Genomic DNA, 23573 nt, shown 5'->3' on the forward strand with positions numbered 1-23573 from the left:
CATTCCTGCTTTTACCTGTTTGCATATTTGCAAGAGCCCAAAGGATGTTAGGTAGGGCATCTGTTGGGAGAAGGGGGTGTGGTGCAGTAGCAGTGCAGCATGATACTGTAATTTTTCCTCCTACATAGCTTTACATGTTTTAGTTCCATTTAATTCTATATGTTAAAAAAACTATTTGAGAATTTGTGTCTTAGCTGTTGATTATTTTGAAGTATGTTGTTTTATTTGCAGATGTTTGGAGATTTTCCTGTTGCCTTTCTATTGTTTCTGTATTGCTTATATTGTGATGAGAAAACATAGTTTGTATAATTTCAGTTCTTTCTTTTTTAAAGTTTTTTTTAACATTTGTTTTTGAGACAGAGAGAGACAGAGCATGAACGGGGAGCATCAGAGAGAGAGGGAGACAAGAATCTGAAGCAGGCTCCAGGCTCTGAGCGGGCTCGAACTCATGGACCGTGAGATCATGACCTGAGCCGCAGTCAGGTGCTTAACTGACTGAGCCACCCTGGCACCCCTAATTTCAGTTCTTTCAAATGTGCTGAGACTTATTTTGTGGCCAGGATATTGCCCAGGTCTATCTTGGTGAATGTTCTGTGGGTGCTTTAAAAGAATATATATTTTTTTATTGGGTGGAATGGCATGTGGCTGTGTGTGTATGTGTGTGTTAGCTTTATATAGTCATGTTTTTTTAAGAAGCTTAAGAGAAGAAAAAAATGTTAATAATTTTTTAAACATTTTTATTTAGCATTTCTAGTGTTTTTCATTTTGTCTGTTGGATTTGACCTTACCCCATCTGATGTCACTTCTTCTCAGTCTAAAGACTTTCCTTAATATTCTGTCAGCCTTTGTTTATCAAGGAATGTGGGTTTTTTGTTTTTGTTTTTTGTTTTTTTAACTTTTGAGAGGGGCAGAGAGAGGGAAGGGGACAGAGAATCCAAAGTGGGCTGTGTTGACAGCAGAGAGCCCAATGTGGGGCTTGAACTCATGAACCATGAGATCATGACCTGAGCCAAAGTCAGATGCTTAATCGACTGAGCCACCCAGGCGCGCAGAATGCGTTTTTTTTAAACTTAAAAAAAATGTTTTTAAGTTTATTTATTTTGAGAGAGAAAGAGACAGAGAGCGAGAGGGGAAGGGGCAGAGAGAGAGGGAGAGAGAGAATCCCAGGCAGGCTCTCTTCTGTCAGTGTGGAGCCCAATGCACAGGGCTCGAACCCACGAGCCATGAGATCATGACCTGAGCTGAAACCAGGAGTTGGTCACTCAGCCACCCCAAGAATGTGTTTAATTCATCTTGCTATTTTGTAAAGCACAGTCTTGGTGAATATCTGATTCATGCTCTACATTTTTGGGCTTTTGGGTCTTTTTTTTTTTTGTCATTTAATATGTCACTTCACCTTCTGCTTCTGTTATTTCTCTTAGAAGTCAGTTAATTGTATTGTTCTCTTATACAAGAGAGATCTTTTCTCTTTCTGCTTTTAAGATTTTTTTTAGCTTTCTGCAGTTTGAGAATGATATGTCTATTTGTAGATCTCTTGTATTCATTGTATTTAGGGATTATTGAGCTTCTTAGATTTGTAGATTGATGTTTTTTGTGAAATTTGGGAAGCTTTTAGCCTGTTTCTTCAAATATTTTTCAGGCCCATTTTTCTTTTCTTCTCCTTTTGAGACACCCATTAAAAAATTTACCTTGCTTAATGTCTCACAGGCCTCTGAGACTTTTTTCATTTTCTTTCAGTCTTTTTTCCCTCCTGTGTTATTCAGATTCTTTCTCTTGATCTTTTTGTTTAGTTCTTCTGCAGTCTCAGATTGAGTTCATCTAATACATTTTACATTTGGATATTGTACTTTTCAAGTCTAGAATTTCCACTTTAGTTCTTTTTTTTGAGTTTCTGTTTTTTTGTTGAGATTTCCTGTTTGTGGAATAATTTTCATCAGATTTTCCTTTAATTCTTCTGTTTATTTAATTTAAATTGCTGGTTTGAAGTGTTGGTTAATTCCAACATTAGGGCCTACCCAGAGTCAGTTTCTATTTTTTTTTTTTAACATTTATTTAATTTTGAGAGAGAGAGCGCGCGTGTGCGTGAGTGGGGGAGGAGAGCAGAAAGAGAGGGAGACACATAATCTGAAGCAGGCTCCAGCCTCTGAGCTATTGGCACAGAGTCCGACACGGGGCTTGAACCCATGAACTGTGAGATCATGACCTGAGCTGAAGTTGGAAGCTCAACCGACTAAGCCATCCAGGTGCCTCATGAGTCAGTTTCTATTGACTGTTCTTTATCTTGAGTATGGGTCACACTTTACTCTGTTTGCATGCCTTGTAATTGTGTGTGTGTGTGTTTGTTTTATTGTTTTTTGAGAACTAGACATATCATATAATATATTGTATCAACTCTGGAATCAGATTTTTTTTTAATTTTTAAACAATTAAAAAAATTTTTTTTAGTGTTTTATTTATTCTTGAGAGAGAGAGAGAGAGAGCGCGTGCGCACGCGCACAAGTTGGGGAGGGGCAGAGAGAGAGGGAGACAGAATGGGAAGCAGCCTCCAGGCTCCGAGATGTCAGCACAGAGCCCGATGCGACAGCACAGAGCCCGATGCGGGGCTTGAACTCACGAACCGTGAGACCATGACCTGAGCTGAAGTTGGACGCTTAACCGACTGAGCCACCCAGGCGCCCCCAGATTTTTTTTTTTTAAACCAATTTGCTTCTCCTTATTTGGTAGAATATCTTATTCCCCATGCTTGTTTCCTTGCTATTGTGTTTGCTTATTTTTCTTTGTTTTTTTGTTTGTATTTTTTAAGCTAGACTTCTTAAGGGTTGCCCTGTGACCACATAACTTAGTGGTCAGTTATTGGTTTGGTAGAGGTTACATTCAAATACTTCAAGGCTGTAAGGCTTTGACCATCTTCTGGTGGATGTATATGAGTTGGAGAGCACAAATTTAAGGCAGTTTCCAGGTGTGGCTTAATTTTTACTTTGTACCTGGCCCTCTTGGGTCTCGTCTACACATGCCCATACTTTTCTAGTCAGCCTGGGATTTTTAGAAAGTTCATCTAGCACTTTTATGGCTTTAATTTTCAAGGTCTTCCCATTAAATTTCTGGCAGGCTTGCCCCTGTCCCCATCTGAGACACTGTTCTCTTCCTAGCAGAGCCACTGGTTTTCCCCATTTGTTTTACCCTATTTTTCTTTTTATTTACAGTGTTATTCAGTGTAGGTTTTCATCTTTCACTCCAAATTAAGTCAGCACCTTAGCAACAGAGCTGCTGGATTTCAAGCCTGTCTTGTTTAAAGCTTTTATGCAGGGGTGCCTGGGTGGCTCAGTCGGTTAAGTGTCCGACTTCAGCTCAGGTCATGATCTCATGGTTTGTGAGTTTGAGCCCCGCGTCGGGCTCTGTGCTGACAGCTCAGAACCTGGAGCCTGCTTCAGATTCTGTGTCTCCCTCTGTCTCTGCCCCTCCCCTGCTCATGCTCTATCTCTCTCTGTCTCAAAAATAAATCAAACATTTTTTAAAAATTAAAAAAAATAAAGTTTTTATGCAGACCAACCTGGGCTAGTGATGGGAGTATCTCCACGTAGGAAGTCTGTAGACTCCCACTCCTTCCCTGAAGTTCTGGTAGTTTTCCATGAATAAATAATTCTCAATTTGTTGTTTACCTTTTGGCAAGTTCTAAATCCTTAAAATAGTTATTTTTGACAGTCTTTCCAGTTTAGTTCTTATTTTTGAAGGAGAGGATTTGCTGACCTTTTTATTCTATACTAGCTGGAAATCTAACCAGAAAGTTCTTTTTATTCTGTCTTACAAAATATACCTTGAATCCAACTCTTGTCTCCCATCTTCTGTGCTACCGTCTTATGACACTTTAATACATCATTATCTCTTCCTGGATGTTAAGTGACCTTATAACTACCTTTTGCTTCTTTTGTTGCCCTCTTGCAATTCATTCTTTTTTTAAAATAAGTGTTTTAGTTTAGAAAAGTTGTAGATTTGGGGCGCCTGGGTGGCGCAGTCGGTTAAGCGTCCGACTTCAGCCAGGTCACGATCTCGCGGTCCGGGAGTTCGAGCCCCGCATCAGGCCCTGTGCTGATGGCTCAGAGCCTGGAGCCTGTTTCCGATTCTGTGTCTCCCTCTCTCTCTGCCCCTCCCCCGTTCATGCTCTGTCTCTCTCTGTCCTAAAAATAAATAAACGTTGGAAGAAAAAAAAAAAAAAAGTTGTAGATTTACATAAAACTTCCACAGAGTACAGAACTTTCTCAGTTTCCTGAGAACCAGTTTCCCTGTTATTAACATCTTACATTATTGGGGCACCTGGGTGTCTCATTCAGCATCCCAACTCTTGATTTCAGCTCAGTTCATGATCCCATCGTTGTGGGATTGAGCCCCATGTTGGGCTCTGTGCTAAGCATGGAGACTGCTTGAGATTTTCTCTTTCCCTTTCCCTCTGCCCCTCCCCTGTGTTTGTACATGCATGCTCTCAAAAATATTTTTGAAAAAAACTTATATTATTATGATTGTGATAATTAATGAATCAGTATTGATACCTCATTATTAACTGAACTCCATATTTTATTTGGATTTTATTGTCTTTTTTCTGTGTCCCAGGATTCCATCCAGGATGCTACATCACATTTAGTTTTCATATTCCTTTCATTCCTCTAGGTTGTGACAGTTTCTCAAACATTCCTTGTTTTTAATGACCTTGACAGTTTCAAGGAATATTGGTAAGGTATTTCATGTCTCTTAAATTTTATTTTGGCATATGTTTTTCTCATGTTACTCGGTTTATGAGTTTTGGGAGGAAGACCAATAGGTAAAGTGTCATTGTGTATTAACCACATAATCCTTCCTATAGTTCCTGGAACATGCCAAGGTTTTTCAGCATTTGTAACTGCCATTCTTTAACCTTGAGAGTTTTCCCTTGACTCTTTATGGCTGGTGCCTTCTCAGTTTTTGAAGATTTTATTTACTTATTTACTCATTCACTGGGTTTGTTTCTTCATTTGATACTTTGTAGTTACTTGTATATCTTTGTCATTAAAGTATAAGCCCAAGAGTACAAGGACTTTGTTTTCTTTACTACTGTATACATGACCCATAGTAGGCAGACACTAAAGTTTTCTTTTTAGAAATTATGAAGTGGCTGTCCTTTTTAGAAAATTTTTTAATGTTTATTTTTGAGGGAGAGAAAGAAAGCGTGCACATGTGTGTGCGAGTAGGGGAGGGGCAGAGAAAGAGGGAGATAGAATCCCAAGTAGGCTCTGTGCTGACAGCACAGAGCCCCACGTGGGGCTCAAACTCAAACCATGAGATCATGATCTGAACTGAAAGTAAGTTGGATGCTTAACTAAGTCACCCAGGCACCCCAGTTAAGTGGTGGTCCTTAAAGCACATGAAGTGGAAGTATGTACAATGTAGATGACTCTTGAACATCATGAGTTTGAACTACATGAGTCTACTTATAGGTGGATTTTTTCCATACAGTACTGTAAATGTATTTTCCTTATGATTTTCTTTTTTTATTATTGTCATTTTTTTTATTTGAGAGAGCGAGAGCACATGAGCAGGGAAGAGGGGCAGAAAGAGAGAGAGAGAGAGAGAGAGAGAGAAAGAGAGAATGAATGAATCTCAAGCAGGCTTCACGCTTAGCGTGGAACCTGACTCCAGGCTAGATCCCATGACCCTGGGATCATGACCTGAGCCAAAATCAAGAGTCAGACCCTCAACCGACTGAACCACCCAGGCGCCCCCTTTCTGATTTTTTCTTTTCTCTAGCTTACTTTATTATAAGAATATAACATATAGTGTATGTAACATACAAAATATGTGTTAATCTACTTTTCATGTTATTGGTAAGGCTTCTCTAGTCAACAGTAGGCTATTAGTAGTTTTTAGGGAGCCAAAAGTTATAACACAGATTTTTGACTGCATGGGGAGGGGTCAGTGCCCATAGCCCCATGTTGTTCAAGGGTCAGCTGTAGATCACGTAAAGGACAAAGTGAAGAACACCTATATTTTAAAAGTAAATGGTTGCACTTGAAGTAAAGCACAGTGTATTGTCGGTAAATTCTAGATTTGTCTTGTTTGGATTTTGCAAAAAGTGAGGGTTTTTTTTTTGTATTTTTAGAATTGTTATAAAATTTACCATTTTAATTATTTTTAAGTGCACAGTTAAGTGACATTAAGTACATTTGCATTGTCATGCAGTTATCACCATTAGCCATCTCCTGACGTCTTCTTATATTGTAAAGCTACAACTGCATACCCATTAAGCAACAACTCCTCCTTTTCCCCCAGTCCCTGGCAACCACCTTCTACTTTGTCTCTATGAATTGGACTTTTCTAGGTACCTTTTATAAGTAGAATTATACTTTTTGTTGGCTGGATTATTTCACTTAGCAAAATGTCCTTAAATTTCATCCAAGTTCTAGCATATGTCAAAATCTTTTTTTTAAACTGCTGAATCATATTCCTTGTATGTATATACCATGTTTTATTTATCCATTCATCTGCCTCTAGACACTTGAGTTGCTTTTACTTTTTGCCTCATGTGAATAATGCTCTTATGTGAACGTGGGTATACAAATACCTGTTTGAGTCCCCACTTTCAATTCTTTTGGGCATATACCCAGAAGTTAATTTCTGGATTTGTGGGAGTGAAATTGCTAAATAATATGGTAACTTAATTTTTAAATTCTTTTAAGTTTATTTACTTATTTTTTTTAGTTTACATCCAAGTTAGTTAGAATATAGTGCAATAATGATTTAAGGAGTAGGCTCCAGTGATTAATCCCCTATGTATAACACCCACTGCTCATTCCAAGTGTCTTCCTTAATGCCCCTTATCCATTTATTCCATCCCACTACCCACAACCCCTCCAGCAACCCTCAGTTTGTTCTCTGTATTTAAGAGTCTCTTATGTTTTGTTCTCCTCCTTGTTTTTTATATTATTTTTGTTTCCCTTCCCTTATGTTTATCTGTTTTGTCTCTTAAAGTCCTCATTTGAGTGAAGTCATATGATATTTGTCCTTCTCTGACTGACTGACTTCGCTTAGCATAATACCCTCTAGTGCCATCCATGTTGTTGCAAATGGCAAGATTTCATTCTTTTTGATTGCCAAGTAATACTCCATTGTATGTATATACCACATCTTTATCCATTCATCCATCAATGGACATTTGGGCTCTTTCCATACTTTGGCTATTATTGATAGTGCTGCTATAAACATTGGGGTTTATGTGTCCTTTCGTAGCAGCATACCTGTATCCCTTGGATAAATAACCTAGTAGTACAGTTGCTGGGTCGTAGGGTAGTTCTATTTTTAATTTTTTGAGGAACCTCCATACTGTTGTCCAGAGTGATTGCACCAGTTTGCATTCCCACCAGCAGTGCAAAAGAGAGCCTCTTTCTCTGCATCCTCGCCAACATCTGTTGTTGCCTGAGTCATTAATGTTAGCCATTCTGACAGGTGTAAGGTGGTATCTCATTGTGGTTTTGATGTGTATTTCCCTGATGATGAGTGATGTTGAGCATTTTCATATGCCTGTTGGCATCTGGATGTCTTCTTTGGAGAAGTGTCTGTTCATGTCTTTTGCCCGTTTCTTCACTGGATTATTTGTTTTTTGGGTGTTGAGTTTGATAAGTTCTTTTTTTTTTTTTTAAATGTTTATTTATCTTTGAGACAGAGACAGACAGAACATGAATGGGGGAGGGTCAGAGAGAGAGGGAGACACAGAATCTGAAGCAGGCTCCAGGCTCTGAGCTGTCAGCACAGAGCCCAACATGGGGCTTGAACCCACGAACCATGAGATCATGACCTGAGCCAAAGTTGGAGGCTCAACTGACTGAGCCACCCAGGCACCCCTGATAAGTTCTTTGTAGATTTTGGATACTAACCCTTTATCTGATATGTTGTTTGCAAATATCTTCTCCCATTCTGTCAGTTGCCTTTTAGTTTTGCTGATTGTTTCCTTCGCTGTGCAGAAGCTTTTTATTTTTGATGAGGTCCCAGTAGTTCATTTTTGCTTTTGTTTCTCTTGCTTCCAGAGACATGTTGAGTAAGAAGTTGCTGTGGCCAAGATCAAAGAGGTTTTGTCTGCTTTCCCCTAGGGATTTTGATGGCTTCCTGTCTTACATTTAGGTCTTTCATACATTTTGAGTTTATTTTTGTGTATGGTGTAAGAAAGAGGTCCAGATTCGTTTTTCTGCATGTCGCTGTCCAGTTTTCCCAGCACCACTTGCTGAAGAGACTGTTTTTATTCCATTGGATATTCTTTCCTGCTTTGTGAAATATTAGCTGCCCATACGTTTGTGGGTCCATTTCTGGATTCTCTATTCTGTTCCATTGATGTGAGTGTCTGTTCTTGTGCCAGTGCCATACTGTGTCCATCATTACAGCTTTGTAATACATCTTGAGGTCCAGGATGGTGATGCCCCCAGCTTTAGTTTTCTTTCTCAGGATTGCTTTGGCTATTCAGAGTCTTTTCTGGTTCCATACAAATTTTAGGATTGTTCTAGCTCTGTGAAGAATGCTGGTGTTATTTTGATAGGGAAGTTGATTTATTTTTGAGAGAGTGAAGGAGGGAGAGAGGGAGAGGGAGAGGGAAGGAAGGGAGAGAGAGAGAGAGAGAGTGAGTGAGCGAGAGAGAATGAATCCCAAGCAGGATCTGCTCTATCAGCACAGAGCCTGATGTGGAGCTCATCGTCACGAACTGTGAGATTGTGACCTGAGCCAAAATCCAGATTTGGATGCTGAATTGACTGAGCCACCTAGGTGCCCCTTAATTTTTTATTTTTTGAAGAACTGCCATAATGTTTTTCTAAGTGACTGCACCATTTTACATTCCCACCAGTAGTGCAGAAGAGTTTCAGTTACTTCACATCTTTGCCAACCTTTATTATGTTTTGCTTTAAGTTTATTTGTTTATTTTAAGGAGAAAGAATATGTGCACCACATCCACATGCAAGCAGAGGAGGGACAGAGAGAGAGGGAGAGAGCAAATACTAAGCAGGGTCTGCACTGTCAGCCCAGAGGCAGATGCGGGTCTTGGCTTGATCTTGTGGCCTCATGACTCTGGGATCATGACCTGCACCAAAATCAAGAGTTGGATGCTGAACTAACTGAGCCACCCAGGTGCCCCTTGACAGTAGTTATCGTAATGGGTGTGATATGGTATTTCATTATGGTTTTAGTTGGAATTTATTTCCCTAATGATTTGTGATGTTAAGCATCTTTTCATATTCTATTGGCCATTTATATATCATCTTTGGAGAAATGTCTATTCAAGTCTTGTGCTCATTTTTTATTTATTTATTTATTATTATTTATTTATTTATTTATTTAGTGTTTATTTTTGAGACAGAGACAGCATGAGCAGGGGAGGGGCAGAGAGAGAGGGAGACAGAATCTGAAGCAGGCTCTAGGCTCTGAGCCGTCAGCACAGAGCCTGACGTGGGGCTTGAATTCACAGACCGCAAGATCATGACCTGAGCAAAGTCAGACACTTAACCGACTGAGCCACCCAGGCGCCCTGTTGTGCTCATTTTTTAATCACATTATTTGTTTTTTGTTGTTGAATTGTGAGAATTTATTCTGGACATTAACCTCTTCTCAGATCAATGATTTTTAAATATTTTCTCCCATTCTGTGGATTGCCTTTTAATTGTTGACTGTGTCTTTTGATGCACAGAAGTTTTAAAATTTTTTAACTGCTTTAATGAGGTATAATTGATATAAAAAAAACTATCTATTTGGTGTTGTATAATTTTATTAGTTTGGACATATAACAGGTACCCGTGCTACTACCACAATTAAGGTGATAGACATATCCAGCACTTTCCAAAGATTCCTTATGTCTCCTTTCTTTGGTAGTGGAAGGAATACTTAAGGGTATAATACCATATCATTAGCTATAGGAACTGTGTTGTACAACAGATCTCTAGAACGTAGGCGTGTAGAGTAACTGACACTTTATACCCATTAAATAACAACTTCCCATTTTTCCCACCTATCAGTCGTTGGAAACCACTATTTTATTCTCTGCTTCTATGAATTTGACTGTTTTAGATACCTTATAAAAATAGAATCGTGTAGTATTCTACATGACTGGTTTATGTTACTTAACATAATACCTTCCAGATTCATCCATGAGAAGTTTTAAATTTTGATGAATTCCAATTAATCTATCTTTTTGTTGACAGTGCTTTTGGTGTCACATCTAAGGCATTGTTGCAAAAATTCTATGTCATGAAGCTTCTCCTTTCTATTTTCTTTGAAGAGTTTTATGGTTTTCACTATTACATTTAGGTTTGTGATCTATTTTGAGGTAATTTTTGTGTTTGGTGTAAGGTTCAGTCTACATTTTTTTGCATAAGGATATCCAGTTTTCCCATCACCATATGTTTACAAAACTGTCCTTCTCTATTAAATAGTCTTGTCATCCTTGTCAAAAATCATTTGACCATATATATGCAAGGGATTAATTCTGGACTCTTTTTCATTGGTCTGTGTGTCTTTTACACCAGTACCACACTGTTTTAATTACTGTAACTTTGTAGTAAGTTTTGAAATCAGAAAGTGTACATTCTCTGGTTTGTTCTTTTTCAGGATTGCTTTGGTTATTTGGAGTCCCTTGAGATTTCTATATGAGCTTTTGGGTGGATTTTTCTTTTCTGCAAAAAATGTCATGGAGATTTTGATGAGGATTGCATTGAATCTGTAGGTCACTTTGGTAGTATCAACATATTAATGGTGTTAAGTCTTCTAATCCATGAGCATGGGATATGTTTCCATTTATTTATATATTTTAAATTTCTTTTGGCAGCGTTTCTGGCAGTGTATCATTGTACAGGTTTTTCACCTCTTTGGTTAGGTTAATTCCGAGATATCTTACTCTTTTTGATGCTGTTGTAAGTGGAATTATTTTCTTAATTTCATTTTCAGATTATTCATTATGTAATGAGATGTAACTGATTTTTGTGTATTGATTTTGTATCCTGCAACTTTGGTGAATTTGTTTGTATGTGTGTAATCTTTAGACATTTCTAAATATAAGATCGTGTCATCTCAAACAGAGATATTTTACTTCTTTCATTCCTATCTGGATGCTCATCATTTATTTTCTTGCCTAATTGCTCTCACTGGAACTTCCAGTATTGTGTTGAACTGAGGTGGCAAAGTGGGCATTTACGTCTTGTTCCTAATCTGAAGATGGTAAATCTTAGAGGAAAAGTCTTTCATCAGTAAGTGTGATGTTAGGTGTAGGCTTTTCTTATATGCTCTTTATTGCGTTTAGGAAGTTTCCTCCTATTGGTAGTTTGTTGAGTGTTTTTTATCATGAAAGGGTATTGAATTTTGTCAGATGCTTTTTCTGCATCAATTGAGTGTATCTTGTGTTTTTTGCCCTCTTCATTATGCTAATGTGACCTGTTACATTGATTTTTTCATATATTGAACTATCTTTGCCTTTCAGCAATAAATCCCACTGTGTTATGGTGTATAATCCTTTTAATATGCTGCTGAATTTGGTCTGCTAGTACTTTGTTGAGGAATTTTGTATCAATATTCATAAGAGATAATTGTCCAATAGTTTTCTTTTAAATGTCTTTGTTTGGCTTTGGTATTAGGGTAATGTTGTCCTCGTCCAATGAGTTAGGAAATGCTCCTTACTCTTCAATTTTTTTGGAATGTTGCAGAATTTGGAAGAATTGTTTCAGAAGAAACCATGTGTCGATGTTTGATAAAATTCATTAGTGCAACCATCTGGTCCTGGGCTTTTCTTGTCAGGAACTTTATGATTACTGGTTCATTATCTTTACTACTCATAGGTCTGTTTAGATTTCCTAATCATTACTCATTCTTGGTAGGTTTTATGTTTCTAGAAATTTTTCCATTTCACCTCTGTTATATAGTTTTTCATATGCAGTTGTTCATGCTGCTCTGATATGGTCCTTTTTATTCCTGTAATGTTCTCTTTCTGATTTTAATTTATTTGAATCTTTTCTGTTTTTCTTATTTTATTTTATTTTTTAATTTTTTTTTCAACGTTTATTTATTTTGGGGACAGAGAGAGACAGAGCATGAACGGGGGAGGGGCAGAGAGAGAGGGAGACACAGAATCGGAAACAGGCTCCAGGCTCTGAGCCATCAGCCCAGAGCCCGACGCGGGGCTCGAACTCACGGACCGCGAGTTCGTGACGTGGCTGAAGTCGGACGCTTAACTGACTGCGCCACCCAGGCGCCCCACTGTTTTTCTTATTCTAACTAATGGTTTATCTTTTCAAAGAGCCAGCTCTTGGTCTTATTGATTTTCTTTATTGTTTTTCTCTTCTCTCTTTAATCTCTGGTCTAACCTTTATTATTTCTTTCCTTCTGTAAGCTTTTGGCTTAGTTTGTTTTTGCTTTACTAATTAAGATGTAGAGTTAGGTTGTTTTGAAATTTTTTTTGACATAAATATTTATAGCTCTAAATTTCTCTTAGCATTGTTTTTGCCATATCCTATGAGTTTTGGTGTGTTGTGTTTTCATTTTCATTTTTTTCAAGATATTTTCTAATTTTCCTTGTGATTTCTTCTTTGAAACATTGGTTAAGAATTTACTGTATGATTGCCACATCTTTATGACTTTTCCAGTTTTCCTTTTGCTGTTAATTTCTAGTTTCATTTCACTATGATTGGAAAAATACTTTGTCTGATTTTAATCTTATTAAATTATTAAGATTTTTTTTGTGTGTGGCCTAACATATGATCTATTCAGAAAAATGTTCCATGTGGACTTGAGAAGACTATGTATTATACTGTTTTTGGATTGAGTGTTCTGTATCGGTCTGGTAGGTCCAGTTGGCCTATAGTGTTCAAGTCCTGTATTTCCTTACTGATCTGAATGGTTGCTCTGTTATTGAAAGTGGGGTATTGAGTTTTCTATTGTTACTGTGTAGGTATGTATTTCTCTTTTTTAATTCTGTTCATGCTTCATATATTTTGGAGCTCTGCTGTTTGGTGTATGTATGTTTATAATTGTTATATCTTCTTAATGAATTGACCATTTTCTCAATATTTAATGTCTTTTTTGTGTCTTATAACAGTTTTGACTTCTAGTCTGTTTTGTCTGATATTAGTGTAGCCACTCTAGCTCTCTTCTGGTTACTATTTGCATGGGATATCTTTCTGTCCTTTTACTTTTAGCCTATCATGTCCTTAGATCTTATAGACGCTGTATAATAGGATCATGCTTTTTAAATTCATTATGCCATTCTGAAATGATACTCAACATTATTGGCCATGAGGTAAGTATAAATTAAAACTAGTGAGATATTACATCGTCACCAGAATGACTAATAGGGTTGGTGAGGAGGTGGAAGAACTGGAACTCTCATACGTTGCTGGTGGGAGGATATAGATTGATAGCTACTCTAAGAAAGTGTTTGGCCATATATGCTAAAGTTAACTATGTGTGTGTCTTAGTGACCTAGCAATTCCTTCTGTTGGTATATATCCAACAGAAATATGTGTTTATGTTCACTAAAAGTTATGTTCAAGGAGGTTTGTAGAGCCTATGTTTGTAATAGTCAAAAACTGGAAACTTTTATGTCCATCAATAGTAGAGTAGGTGAATTAATTGAGATATAGTCACATAATGGAGTATTACACAGCAATGAAAATGAGCAAAATACTCATACAGATGATGTGGAAGAATCTCAGAGCTGTAACAGATATTGAATGAAAATAAATACAAAAGCGTATGTCTTCTGTGAATTAATATGAAAAGCTGGCAAAATCAGTCTATGGTAATAAATGTCAAAATGACAAAAATTAAAATAGGTTGTAGATAAGAACTTTCAGGTACAGATGTGATTCACCTTTGTTTAACTTTTCCTACTAACTTGTACCTTTAATTTTATATATTTTGATGTTTTTGCTAATTTCAACCTCAGAATATTGGGAAAGTACTGAACTGTTTGTTTATTTATTGACTGTTTTATTTATTTGGGAGAGAGAGTGTGAGCAGGGGAGGGGTAGAGAGAGAGAGAGGGAGAGAAAGAATCCCAAGTAGGCTCCTCGCTGTCAGTGCAGAGCCTGAAGCAGGGCTTGAACCCACAAACCATGAGATCATGACTTGAGCAGAAATTAAGAGTAGGATGCTTAACATACTGAGCCACCCAGGCATCCCCATAGTTGTTTTTATAAATGCAGCCTTGAACTGCTTTTCCATTAGACTGATGCCTTTTTTATTTAATTTGTGGTTTGGGGAATTAACTGTTTTTCCTGAAAGAGATGTTATTGATTTAAATGGAAAAAAATTTGTGTTCAGAATACTTTATTTTGGAGGTTAGTCAAGATTTGTCTTCAACATTTTAATTTAAAAATTGAAAAAGGCAGTTGAGAATTTAAATTTGTAGAAAGACAATATACTGAATAAATTCTTCTCGACCATTTTATGACATTCTCTGTGTCTATATGTATGGTAGGAGAATTTCCTATGCTAGCCATTTTCTTGAAAGGTGAACTGGAGTGACACATAGTATTCTAGAAAGTTTAAGTGAGAAATAAGAAGTGGGTATTCGGGTCCTAACTTTGCCCAGCTTTATGATCTTGAGTAAATTATATTATCTTTTTGTCTCTTCTAACTAATGCTGCATTGAATATTAGTGTAAACGTTTTTGTGTGGTTATATGTTTTTAGTATTCTTGGATATATACCTAAGAATTGAAATAGTGATTCATATAGTTTCAGTGTTTCCACATTTTCATCAACACTTGTCATTGTCTGTCATTTTGGTTATAGCCATACTACTGGGTGTGAATTAGTAGGATGCCATTGTGGTTTTGATTTGCATTTCCCTGATGACTGTTAATATTAAGCATCTTCTCAAGTGCTTATTGGCCATTTTATATCTGGGAGAAATGTCTTTTGAAATCTGTTGCCCATTTTATAATTGGGTTAGTTGTTTTATTATTGAGACCTTATATATTTTGTATCCTAGACCCTTATCAAGTATATAATTAGCAAATATTTTCTCCCAGTCTGTGAGTTGTCTTTTCACTATCTTGAGAGTGTCCTTTGATGCACAAAAATGTTTAATTTTGAGGAAGTCCATTTGTTGCTTGTGCTTGTAGGGTCACATTTAAGAAACTATTGCCTAATCCAAGGTCATGAAAATTTATACCTTTGTTCCCTTCTGAGAGTTTTTTTGGATTTAGCTTTTACATTTATGTATTTGATCGATTTTGAATTAATTTTTTGCATACTATATGAGGTGGGAGTCCAACTTAAGGCTTTGGCGTGTGGATATCCAGTTGTTCAGTGCCAGTAAACTGCCAGAACTGGGTGGCTCAGTCAGTTGAGCGTCCGACTTTGGCTCAGGTCGTGATCTCGCGGTCTGTGAGTTTGAGCCCCGCATTGGGCTCTGTGCTGACAGCTCAGAGCCTGGAGCCTGCTTCGGATTCTGTCCCTCCCTCTCTCTCTGCCCCTCCCCCGCTCATGCTCTGTCTCTGTCTCTCTCTCTCTCTCTGTCAAAAATAAACATTAAAAAAATTTTTTTATAAAGACTGTTCTTTCACTGTTATCTTGGCAACCTTGTCAAAAATCATTTGACTGTAGATGTTTGGGTTTATTTCTGGATTCAGTTCCATTCCACCAGTCTCTATTCTTACGTCAGTATTACCATTGTTTTGATTGCTATAGCTTTGTAGTAAGCTTTGAAATCAGGGTGTGTGAATATTCTAACTTTATTTTTCTTTTGCAATATTGTGTTGGCTCTTCAGGGCCTCTTGTACTTCCAAATTTAAGGATCAGCTTTTCTGGGGATTGTACAAATTTAGGGATCAGCTTTTCTGGGGGCGCCTGGGTGGCTCAGTTAAGTGTCTGACTTCCGCTCAGGTAATGATCTTGCAGTTTGTGAGTTCAAGTCCCATGTTGGGCTCTGTGCTGACAGCTCAGAGCCTGAAGCCTGCTTTGGATTCTGTGTCTGCCTCTCTCTCTGCCCTTCCCCTTCTCACCCTCTGTCTGTCTCTCTCTCTCAAAAATAAATAAACATTAAAAAATTTTTTTTAAAAAGAATTAGCTTTTCTATTTCTGCAAAAAAAAAAAAAAAAAAAGGCCAATGGAATTTTGATACAGATTGCGTGGAATCTGTAGATCACTTTGGGAATATTCCCATCTTAACAATATTGTCTTTCATCTATGACCATGGGATGCCTTTCCATACATTTAGATCTTCAATTTTTTTCAATATTGTTTTATAGTTTTCAGTGTATATAAGACTTATTTTTCTTAAGTATATTCCTAAGTAATTTATTCTTTTTGATACTATAAATGGAATTTATTTTATTTTTTTATGTGACTTTTAAAAAATCTTATTTAAGTTCCAGTATAGTTAACATGCAGTGTTAAATGAGTTTCAGGTGTACGGTGTAATGATTGAACAATTCTGTATATTTCTTTGCGTATCAAGGGAAGTATACTCTTGGGGTGGCTTGGTGGCTCATTTGCTTAAGCATCTGACTCTTGATTTCCGCTCAGATCATGATCTCACAGTTTGTGAGTTCAAGCCCCATGTCTGGCTCTGTGCTGATAGTGCAGAGCCTGCTGGGGATTCTCTCTCTCCCTCTTTCTCTGTTCCTCCCCCACTTGCACACTCTGTCTCAAAAACAAATAAATAAACATTAAAAAAAAGAATTTAAAGTGTACTCTTAGTTCCCTTCACCTATTTCATCCATCCCCTCCCACTTCCCCTCTGGTAACCATCTGTTTGTTCTCTGTAGTCTGTTTTTTGGTTTGTCTCTCTTTTTTTCCTTTGTTCATTTGTTTTGCTTATTAACTTCCACATATGAGTAAAATTATGTGTTATTTGTTTTTCTATAAAAACAGGAGTGCTTTTAGTCCTGTATCCAGTACAGTATTAAAAAGGAGTAGTAAGACTGGCCATCTGTTTCTAATCTTAAGGGGGCATGCATCTGGTCTTTCGCCATTAAGTATGATGTTAGCTGTGGGGTTTTTCATGGATGACCTTTATCACCTTGATGAAATTCCCTTATCTTTCTAGTCTTTCAAGTATTTAAGGTAGTTAGATTTTGGCAGATGCATTTTCTGTGTCTATTGAGATGATGTTTTGGTCCTTTTTTAATATTTATTACATTGATTTTTGTATGCTGAACCCTACCTTTTGTGGAATATATCCCACATGTTTGCAGTGTGTAATCCCCCCCCCCCCTTTTTTAATGTTCTGGATTAGGTTTGCTAGTATTTTCTTGAGGATTTTTATATCTGTTCACTTGGGGATCTAGTTGTCTTGTAATGTTTTTGTCTGGTTTATCAGTAATCAGTAATACTGGCTTCAGTTCTCTCTTTCTTTCTCTAGTTCTCTCTCTTTTAATAGTGGTAGTTTTTTCTTAAATGTTTGAAGGCATGTGGTTTGGACTTTTATTTGCAGAAAGATTTTCATTTCTAATTCAATCTCATTGATTTTTATATTGAATTCAGATCCTTGAGTTGGTTTAGGTAGTTTCTAGTAATTTGTGTCATCCAGGTGACCCAATTTATTGGAAATACAGTTGTTCATAGTATTATCTTATTCTTTTCATTTCTGTAAGGTTGGTAATAATGCTCTGTCTTTAATACCTCAGTTTAGTTATTTGTGTCTTTTTTTTTCTTGGGTAGTCTAGCTAAATGTTTGCTAATTTTCCACTCTAATCCTTATTGTTTCTTTCCTTCTGCTTGTTTGGGTTTCAAATGCTCTTCTTTCTCTAGGGTCTTAAGTTAGAAGTTTAGGTTACTAATTTGAGATCCTTCTCATTTTCAATATGAACATTTACAGTTAGAAATTTATCTCTAAGTTGTACTTCAGGAACATCTAGTAAGTGTCAGTATATTTTGTTTTCATTTGCATTTATCTCAAAGCATTTTCTAATTTCCTCATGATTTCTTTTTTGATCCATCGATTCTTAAGGAGTGTGGTGTTTTATTTTCACATATTTGTGAATTTCCCAAATTTCCTTCTGTTTCTGATTTCATTGCATTGTTGTCAGGGAACAGACTTCATATAACTTCAGTCCATTTATACTTACTGAGATTAGTTTTGTTGACTAACATGGTGTGTTTTGGAAAATGTTCTGTGTGCATTTCTGAAGAATGTGTTTTGGGGTTGAGTGTTCTGTGGAAGTTTTATAGTGTTATTCAAATCTTGTTTTCTCACTGATTTTTCTGTTTATCTATTGTTGAAAATTGGGCATTGAAATCTGCAGCAATTATTTTTGAATGATCTATTTCTCCTTTCAATTCTGTAATTTTCTTCTTCCTGTATATTGAGTTTATTGTTACGTGCATACATATTTATAATTACTATAATATAGTATATACTATATTATAGTAATTATAATTGATGAACTGGCCATGTTTTCATTATAAGTGTTCTCCTTTGTCTCTAACAATTTTTGTATTCTCTTTTGTCTTCTATTAGTATAGCACTGTAGATCTTTTCTGACTACTGCTTGCGTGGTATATCTTTTTCCATCTTTTTACTTTCAGTTTTGTCTTTGAATCTAAAGTTGTGGACAGCATATGGTTGGATCATGTTATTATTTTTTTTAAGTTTATTTATATGTTAGTGCTGATGGGGGAGGGGCAGAGAGAGAGGGAGAGAGAGAATCTCAAGCAAGCTCTGCACTGCCAGCACAGATCCCAACATGGGGTTCCAACTCACAAAACCATGAGATCATGACCTGAGCTGAAACCAAGAGTTGACACTTAACCGACTGAGCCACCCAGGCGCCCCGCCCCAATCATGTTTTTTCTTTTCTTTTCTTTTCTTTTCTTTTCTTTTCTTTTCTTTTCTTTTCTTTTCTTTTCTTTTTTTTCTTTTCTCTCCTCTCTTCTCTTCTCTTCTCTTCTCTTCTCTTCTCTTCTCTTCTCTTCTCTCTCTTTCCTTTTTAATTTTTTTAATGTTTATTTTAGAGAGAGAGACAGAGTACAAGCTGGGAGGGACAGAGAGAGGGAGACACAGAATCTGAAGCAGGCTTCAGCCTGAGCTGTCAGTACAGAGCCCGATGTAGGGTTCAAACTCACGAACTGTAAGATCATGACCTGAGCTGAAGTTAGATGCTCAACTGACTGAGCCACCCAGGCATCCCACCTGATCATGTTTTTTTAATCTACTGTGCGAATCTCTATCCTTTAAATGGTTTGTTCATTCCACTTATATTTAATGTAATTACATATGGGTAGAATTACATCTGCTACTTTGTTTATATTTGTGTTTTATGTGTTGTATCCATTTTGTACCACATTTTTCTATTACTGCTTTCTTTTGTGTTAGATATTTTCTAGTATGCTAATTTAATTTTATTTCTTTTGCCGCTTTTATAAAGTTTATTTTTACCAGTTGCTCCAGATGTTAAAATTAATAACTTAAAACAATGTAGTTTGGGGGCACCTGGGTAGCTCAGTGGATTAAGCATCTTATTCTTGATCTCAGTTTAGGTCAGGATCTCATAGTTCATGGGATTGAGCCTTATATCAGGGTGTGTGCTGACAGTGTGGAGCCTGCTTGGGATTCTCTCTCCCCACCCCCTCCCCCGCCCTCCCCTGCCCTTGCATGCTTTCTCTCTCTCCTTCTCTCTCTCAAAATAAATGAACTTAAAAAAAAAAAACAAAAACCAAAAAATCATTATAGTTTGAGTTGATACCATCTTAATTACTGTGGTATGCAAACACTTTTATATAACACCATTCTTCCCCTTTGTGCTGTTACTGTTATATAAGTTATATTATTGTATCTTGTGTGCCCAACAAAACACTTCATATTATTGCTTTGTGCAGTTTCTTTAAACCTGTGTATTTCTTGTTGTTGCTTGTGGAGAAGAGTTAACATGGTAGGCCTCACTGCATATACTTAGAAAGAACTGCTTAAAAGATCCACCCTTGGCTAGCATCTGAGAACTTACCAGGGTCCATACCTGCCTAACTGATAAGAATGCTCGCTGTGCCTACACTGCTTATACAAACAGTATAGTTTGTGCTGAATAGCTGCTTTTCTTCTGGGAGTTAGGAATTTTGGTGTATGCTAGGCAGAGGGTATGTATTGATCAGTCCCTAATAAAAACCCTCAGTGCAGAGTTTCCAGTTTTTCCTGGTGTTGTCATAACTGATTTCTGGGGTTGGGGGGAATTAAAGGTCTCATATGACTTTATTAAAAAAAGATCCTTAGGAGCTAGCCCTCACCTTCCCTGGTCTTTGCCCTGTTTGCCCTTTCCTTTAGCTTATTTTGCTTTGTGCCCTTTTGCTATAGTAAATTATAGCTGTCAGTACTACTGTGTCACTGAGTCTGTTGAGTTCTCTAGCAAGCCCTTGAAACTGGGTGTTCCATTACATACTGCTATAATAGATTACCACAAATTTGGTGGCTTAAAACAACATAAATTTATCATCTTACAGTTTGGGAAGTCAGAAGTCTAAAATGAGTCTAACTGGGCCAAAATCAAGGTGTCAGCATTGCTATGGTTCTTCTGGAGGCTGTAGAGAAAAATGCATTTTTCTTGCCTTTCCCACATCCTAGCAGCTGCCTGTATTCATTGGCTCATGGCTGTCCCATTCCATCTTTAAAGCCAACAATGAGTGGTCAAGCTATTCTTTTGCAGTACCACTCTGACACTTTCCTGCTGATTGTTTATTTATAAGGATCCCTGTGATTATGTTAGGTCCAGCCAAATAACCCAGGATAATCCTCTTATCTTAAATTTGTTAATTTATCATATCTGCAGAGTTCCTTTTGCCAAGTATATATATATATTTTTTAACGATTAAATGTGTTTATCTTTTTTTCTCCTCAGGCAGTAAAGAATGCTGATGGAAGAACCATTTTCCTAATTTTCAAATTGTTGAGCTGGTTGCCATGATGGGTGAGTTCAGACTAAAGGCAATTTTCGGGGCGCCTGGGTGGCGCAGTCGGTTAAGTGTCCGACTTCAGCCAGGTCACGATCTCGCGGTCTGTGAGTTCAAGCCCCGCGTCAGGCTCTGGGCTGATGGCTCAGAGCCTGGAGCCTGTTTCCGATTCTGTGTCTCCCTCTCTCTCTGCCCCTCCCCCGTTCATGCTCTGTCTCTCTCTGTCCCAAAAATAAATAAACGTTGAAAAAAAAAATAATAAAGGCAATTTTCATCTATAATTAAAGGATAAAATGGGGAAGAAAAATTTTTCTCTGTGTATATGACCAAACATTTTTATAAAGAAGTTTTATGATGTAATAGACTTCTGTAATGTTTTGTATTTAATAGATTTTAGATTAAAGCACTTTTTCAGTTAACTTACATGTTTGGAATGACCATTTCATGCAGGATATCCTAGTAGGGACATTCAAAATAAACTACTAAAATGGATTGAGATTTACTTAGAGTCTAATGGCCAGAGAGAATACTAGATAAGGAAACCTGACTTGTAAAGATTGAATAAATGCTGAAGAATGAATTGTTGTAACTACCCAACTATGTAATGTGGTATCATAATGTTAATGGCAAGGGAGGCTTTCCTAAAGTATGGGAGTGGGTTATAGGTTATTTACTTTTTTTTTCCCCTTTTCTCCTTGTTGAAGTTTCCAACGTGAGGCAAGGATTGGACAGGGAAACACTAGAAATAAATGGACCAAATGGCACCCACCCCATCCTAAATGGGGAAAAAATGGACTGAGTAGTTGGAAGCTAAGTTTTTAAATCTAGACTGATCCCATTTTCTTAATTCTGACATATACTTGTTCATGTTTATCTTTGTCACATTTTTCTTATCACTTGTTTAACAAACGTTATTATTCACTCTTACATGCATGTATGTGACAGTATAGGCTAAAGAGCTTAAATTTGTCAATGTTCTTTAGTGGAGGGTCTGTATGTTTTCAGTGTGTCTCCTTGTGGCAAGTGTGTAAGCCGAAGCTTCACCTTCCTGCTTTTTAAATTTCTCTTCATTTCTCTTTTTGTAACCATGTGTGTAGTGCCATCATGTGGCCCAAATTCTCCGCCCAGCTTCACCTCCAGTTCCAAATTGGATATCTTTTACTGAACTCCTATCATCTTTTCATTTTGGTTGTTCTCACTTGCAGTCTGAGCTGTGTATTAATCAAATCCAGTTGTACCATCCTTCTCAAATAACACTTCACTATAGTAAGCAACAACACAAGGAATAGTCATTGCTTAAAAACTTATACAAAGGTATTCACAGAAAACTGAATATTTAAAAGTATGAATCATAGGTATTTGAATTTTAGATTGAGGATGTTCTCCTGTAGTTATTTTACAAGCATAATGAATAAGCATAGAAGGAATTTAAACCTTTCTGATAAAAGATTTTATTGAAATTATTTCCCAAATAATTTGTTTTTGTGTTCAGGTAAATGTCTTTTCAGCATGTCAGAAACCCACTGCTTCATCTGTGTGCCTTTGGTCAGACTCTGGCCTCCTCCTGTAGGCATCCTCATTGCCTGTTTGATCAACTCATGATCTTTAAGAAATTTATAACCTGTCATATCTGCCTAGTACCAATGACCACCACAGAGATTATTGATAGAGTAAAGCAGCCTAAGAATTGTTACAAGAGTGCTTATAGTGGATGTTCACCACTTTGCATGATCTTTTGTGAATTTGTTAGTTTGCATCTTGTCAGCGTCCTCAAAGTAAGTTTCTTATTGGGTACTTAGGTATATCATGTGATTCTTCTTCAAGCAGGAAAAAGAAGGAACTCAGTTAAATTGCCCTTTATATGCATGTCATCTCACTGAGAAGTTACTTTTATTCAAATGGTCCTCCTTACTTTTTTACATCTACGATAGGAAGCCGTACTTGGTTTTTTTTTACTTTTATTTATTAAAAAAATTTTTTTTCTTAACGTTTATTCATTTTTTGGGAGACAGAGACAGTGCGAACGGAAGAGGGGGAGAGAGAGACACACATAATCCGAAGCAGGCCCCAAGCTCTGAGCTGTCAGCACAGAGCCCGATGTGGGGCTCAAACTCACAAACTGTGAGATCATGACCTGAGTGAGCTGAAGTCAGATGTTTAACCAGCTGAGCCACTCAGGCACCCCCATACTCATTTTTTTTAAACAAGGAAATTAGTATATATAAATATGATAAGAGATTTAAGCCAGGCATCTGTTCATTTTGGTATTGTGATATTAAACATGGGAAAATATCTAAATTCAAGTGTTTAAGTTTTCTCTAATGAAGAAAATAATTAGAACATATATATGTACTTTTAAGTTTTCGAGTTCTTCTCTCTCGAATACTTAAAAGTATTACTTAAATACTTAAAAATCCAGTTAGGATTAAAGAGCTTACCTTTCTCGAGAAGGTTACATGAGAATATTTTATTCCAGTTGAGATCATTCTCAGCTTATTTTTTTCCTAAGGGCAGATTTATTTTTATCAATAAATGACATGTTCTGGCTTGGACCTGTGGACAGAACACACTTTGTGATTACATTATACCTGGCTGGCTCAGTTGCTGTTTGGCTAAGGTGACGTGATGAAATTATATTTTACAAAGAATATTTTGTGAAGGATTATAAAATGTTCTCTAAACCCGGAATTTACTGAT

The 23573-nt window shown here is 36.9% G+C and overlaps 1 protein-coding gene across 1 annotated transcript in view; it reads left to right on the forward strand.

Annotated features, from left to right (window-relative positions):
* MAP3K2 (mitogen-activated protein kinase kinase kinase 2) overlaps nucleotides 1–23573 on the forward strand; it is a 105350-nt gene that overhangs the window by 39220 nt on the left and 42557 nt on the right. Inside the window, exon 2 of the mRNA XM_086718327.1 lies at nucleotides 20825–20893. Coding sequence (XP_086574453.1) covers nucleotides 20887–20893 — 7 coding nt within the window. The 5' untranslated portion in view covers nucleotides 20825–20886. The remainder of the gene's footprint in view (nucleotides 1–20824; nucleotides 20894–23573) is intronic.

The sequence above is a fragment of the Puma concolor genome, chromosome C1 (genome assembly GCF_028749965.1).
Source record: "Puma concolor isolate L17-30 chromosome C1, mPumCon1.1.hap2, whole genome shotgun sequence".
Taxonomy (NCBI): Eukaryota; Metazoa; Chordata; class Mammalia; order Carnivora; family Felidae; genus Puma; species Puma concolor.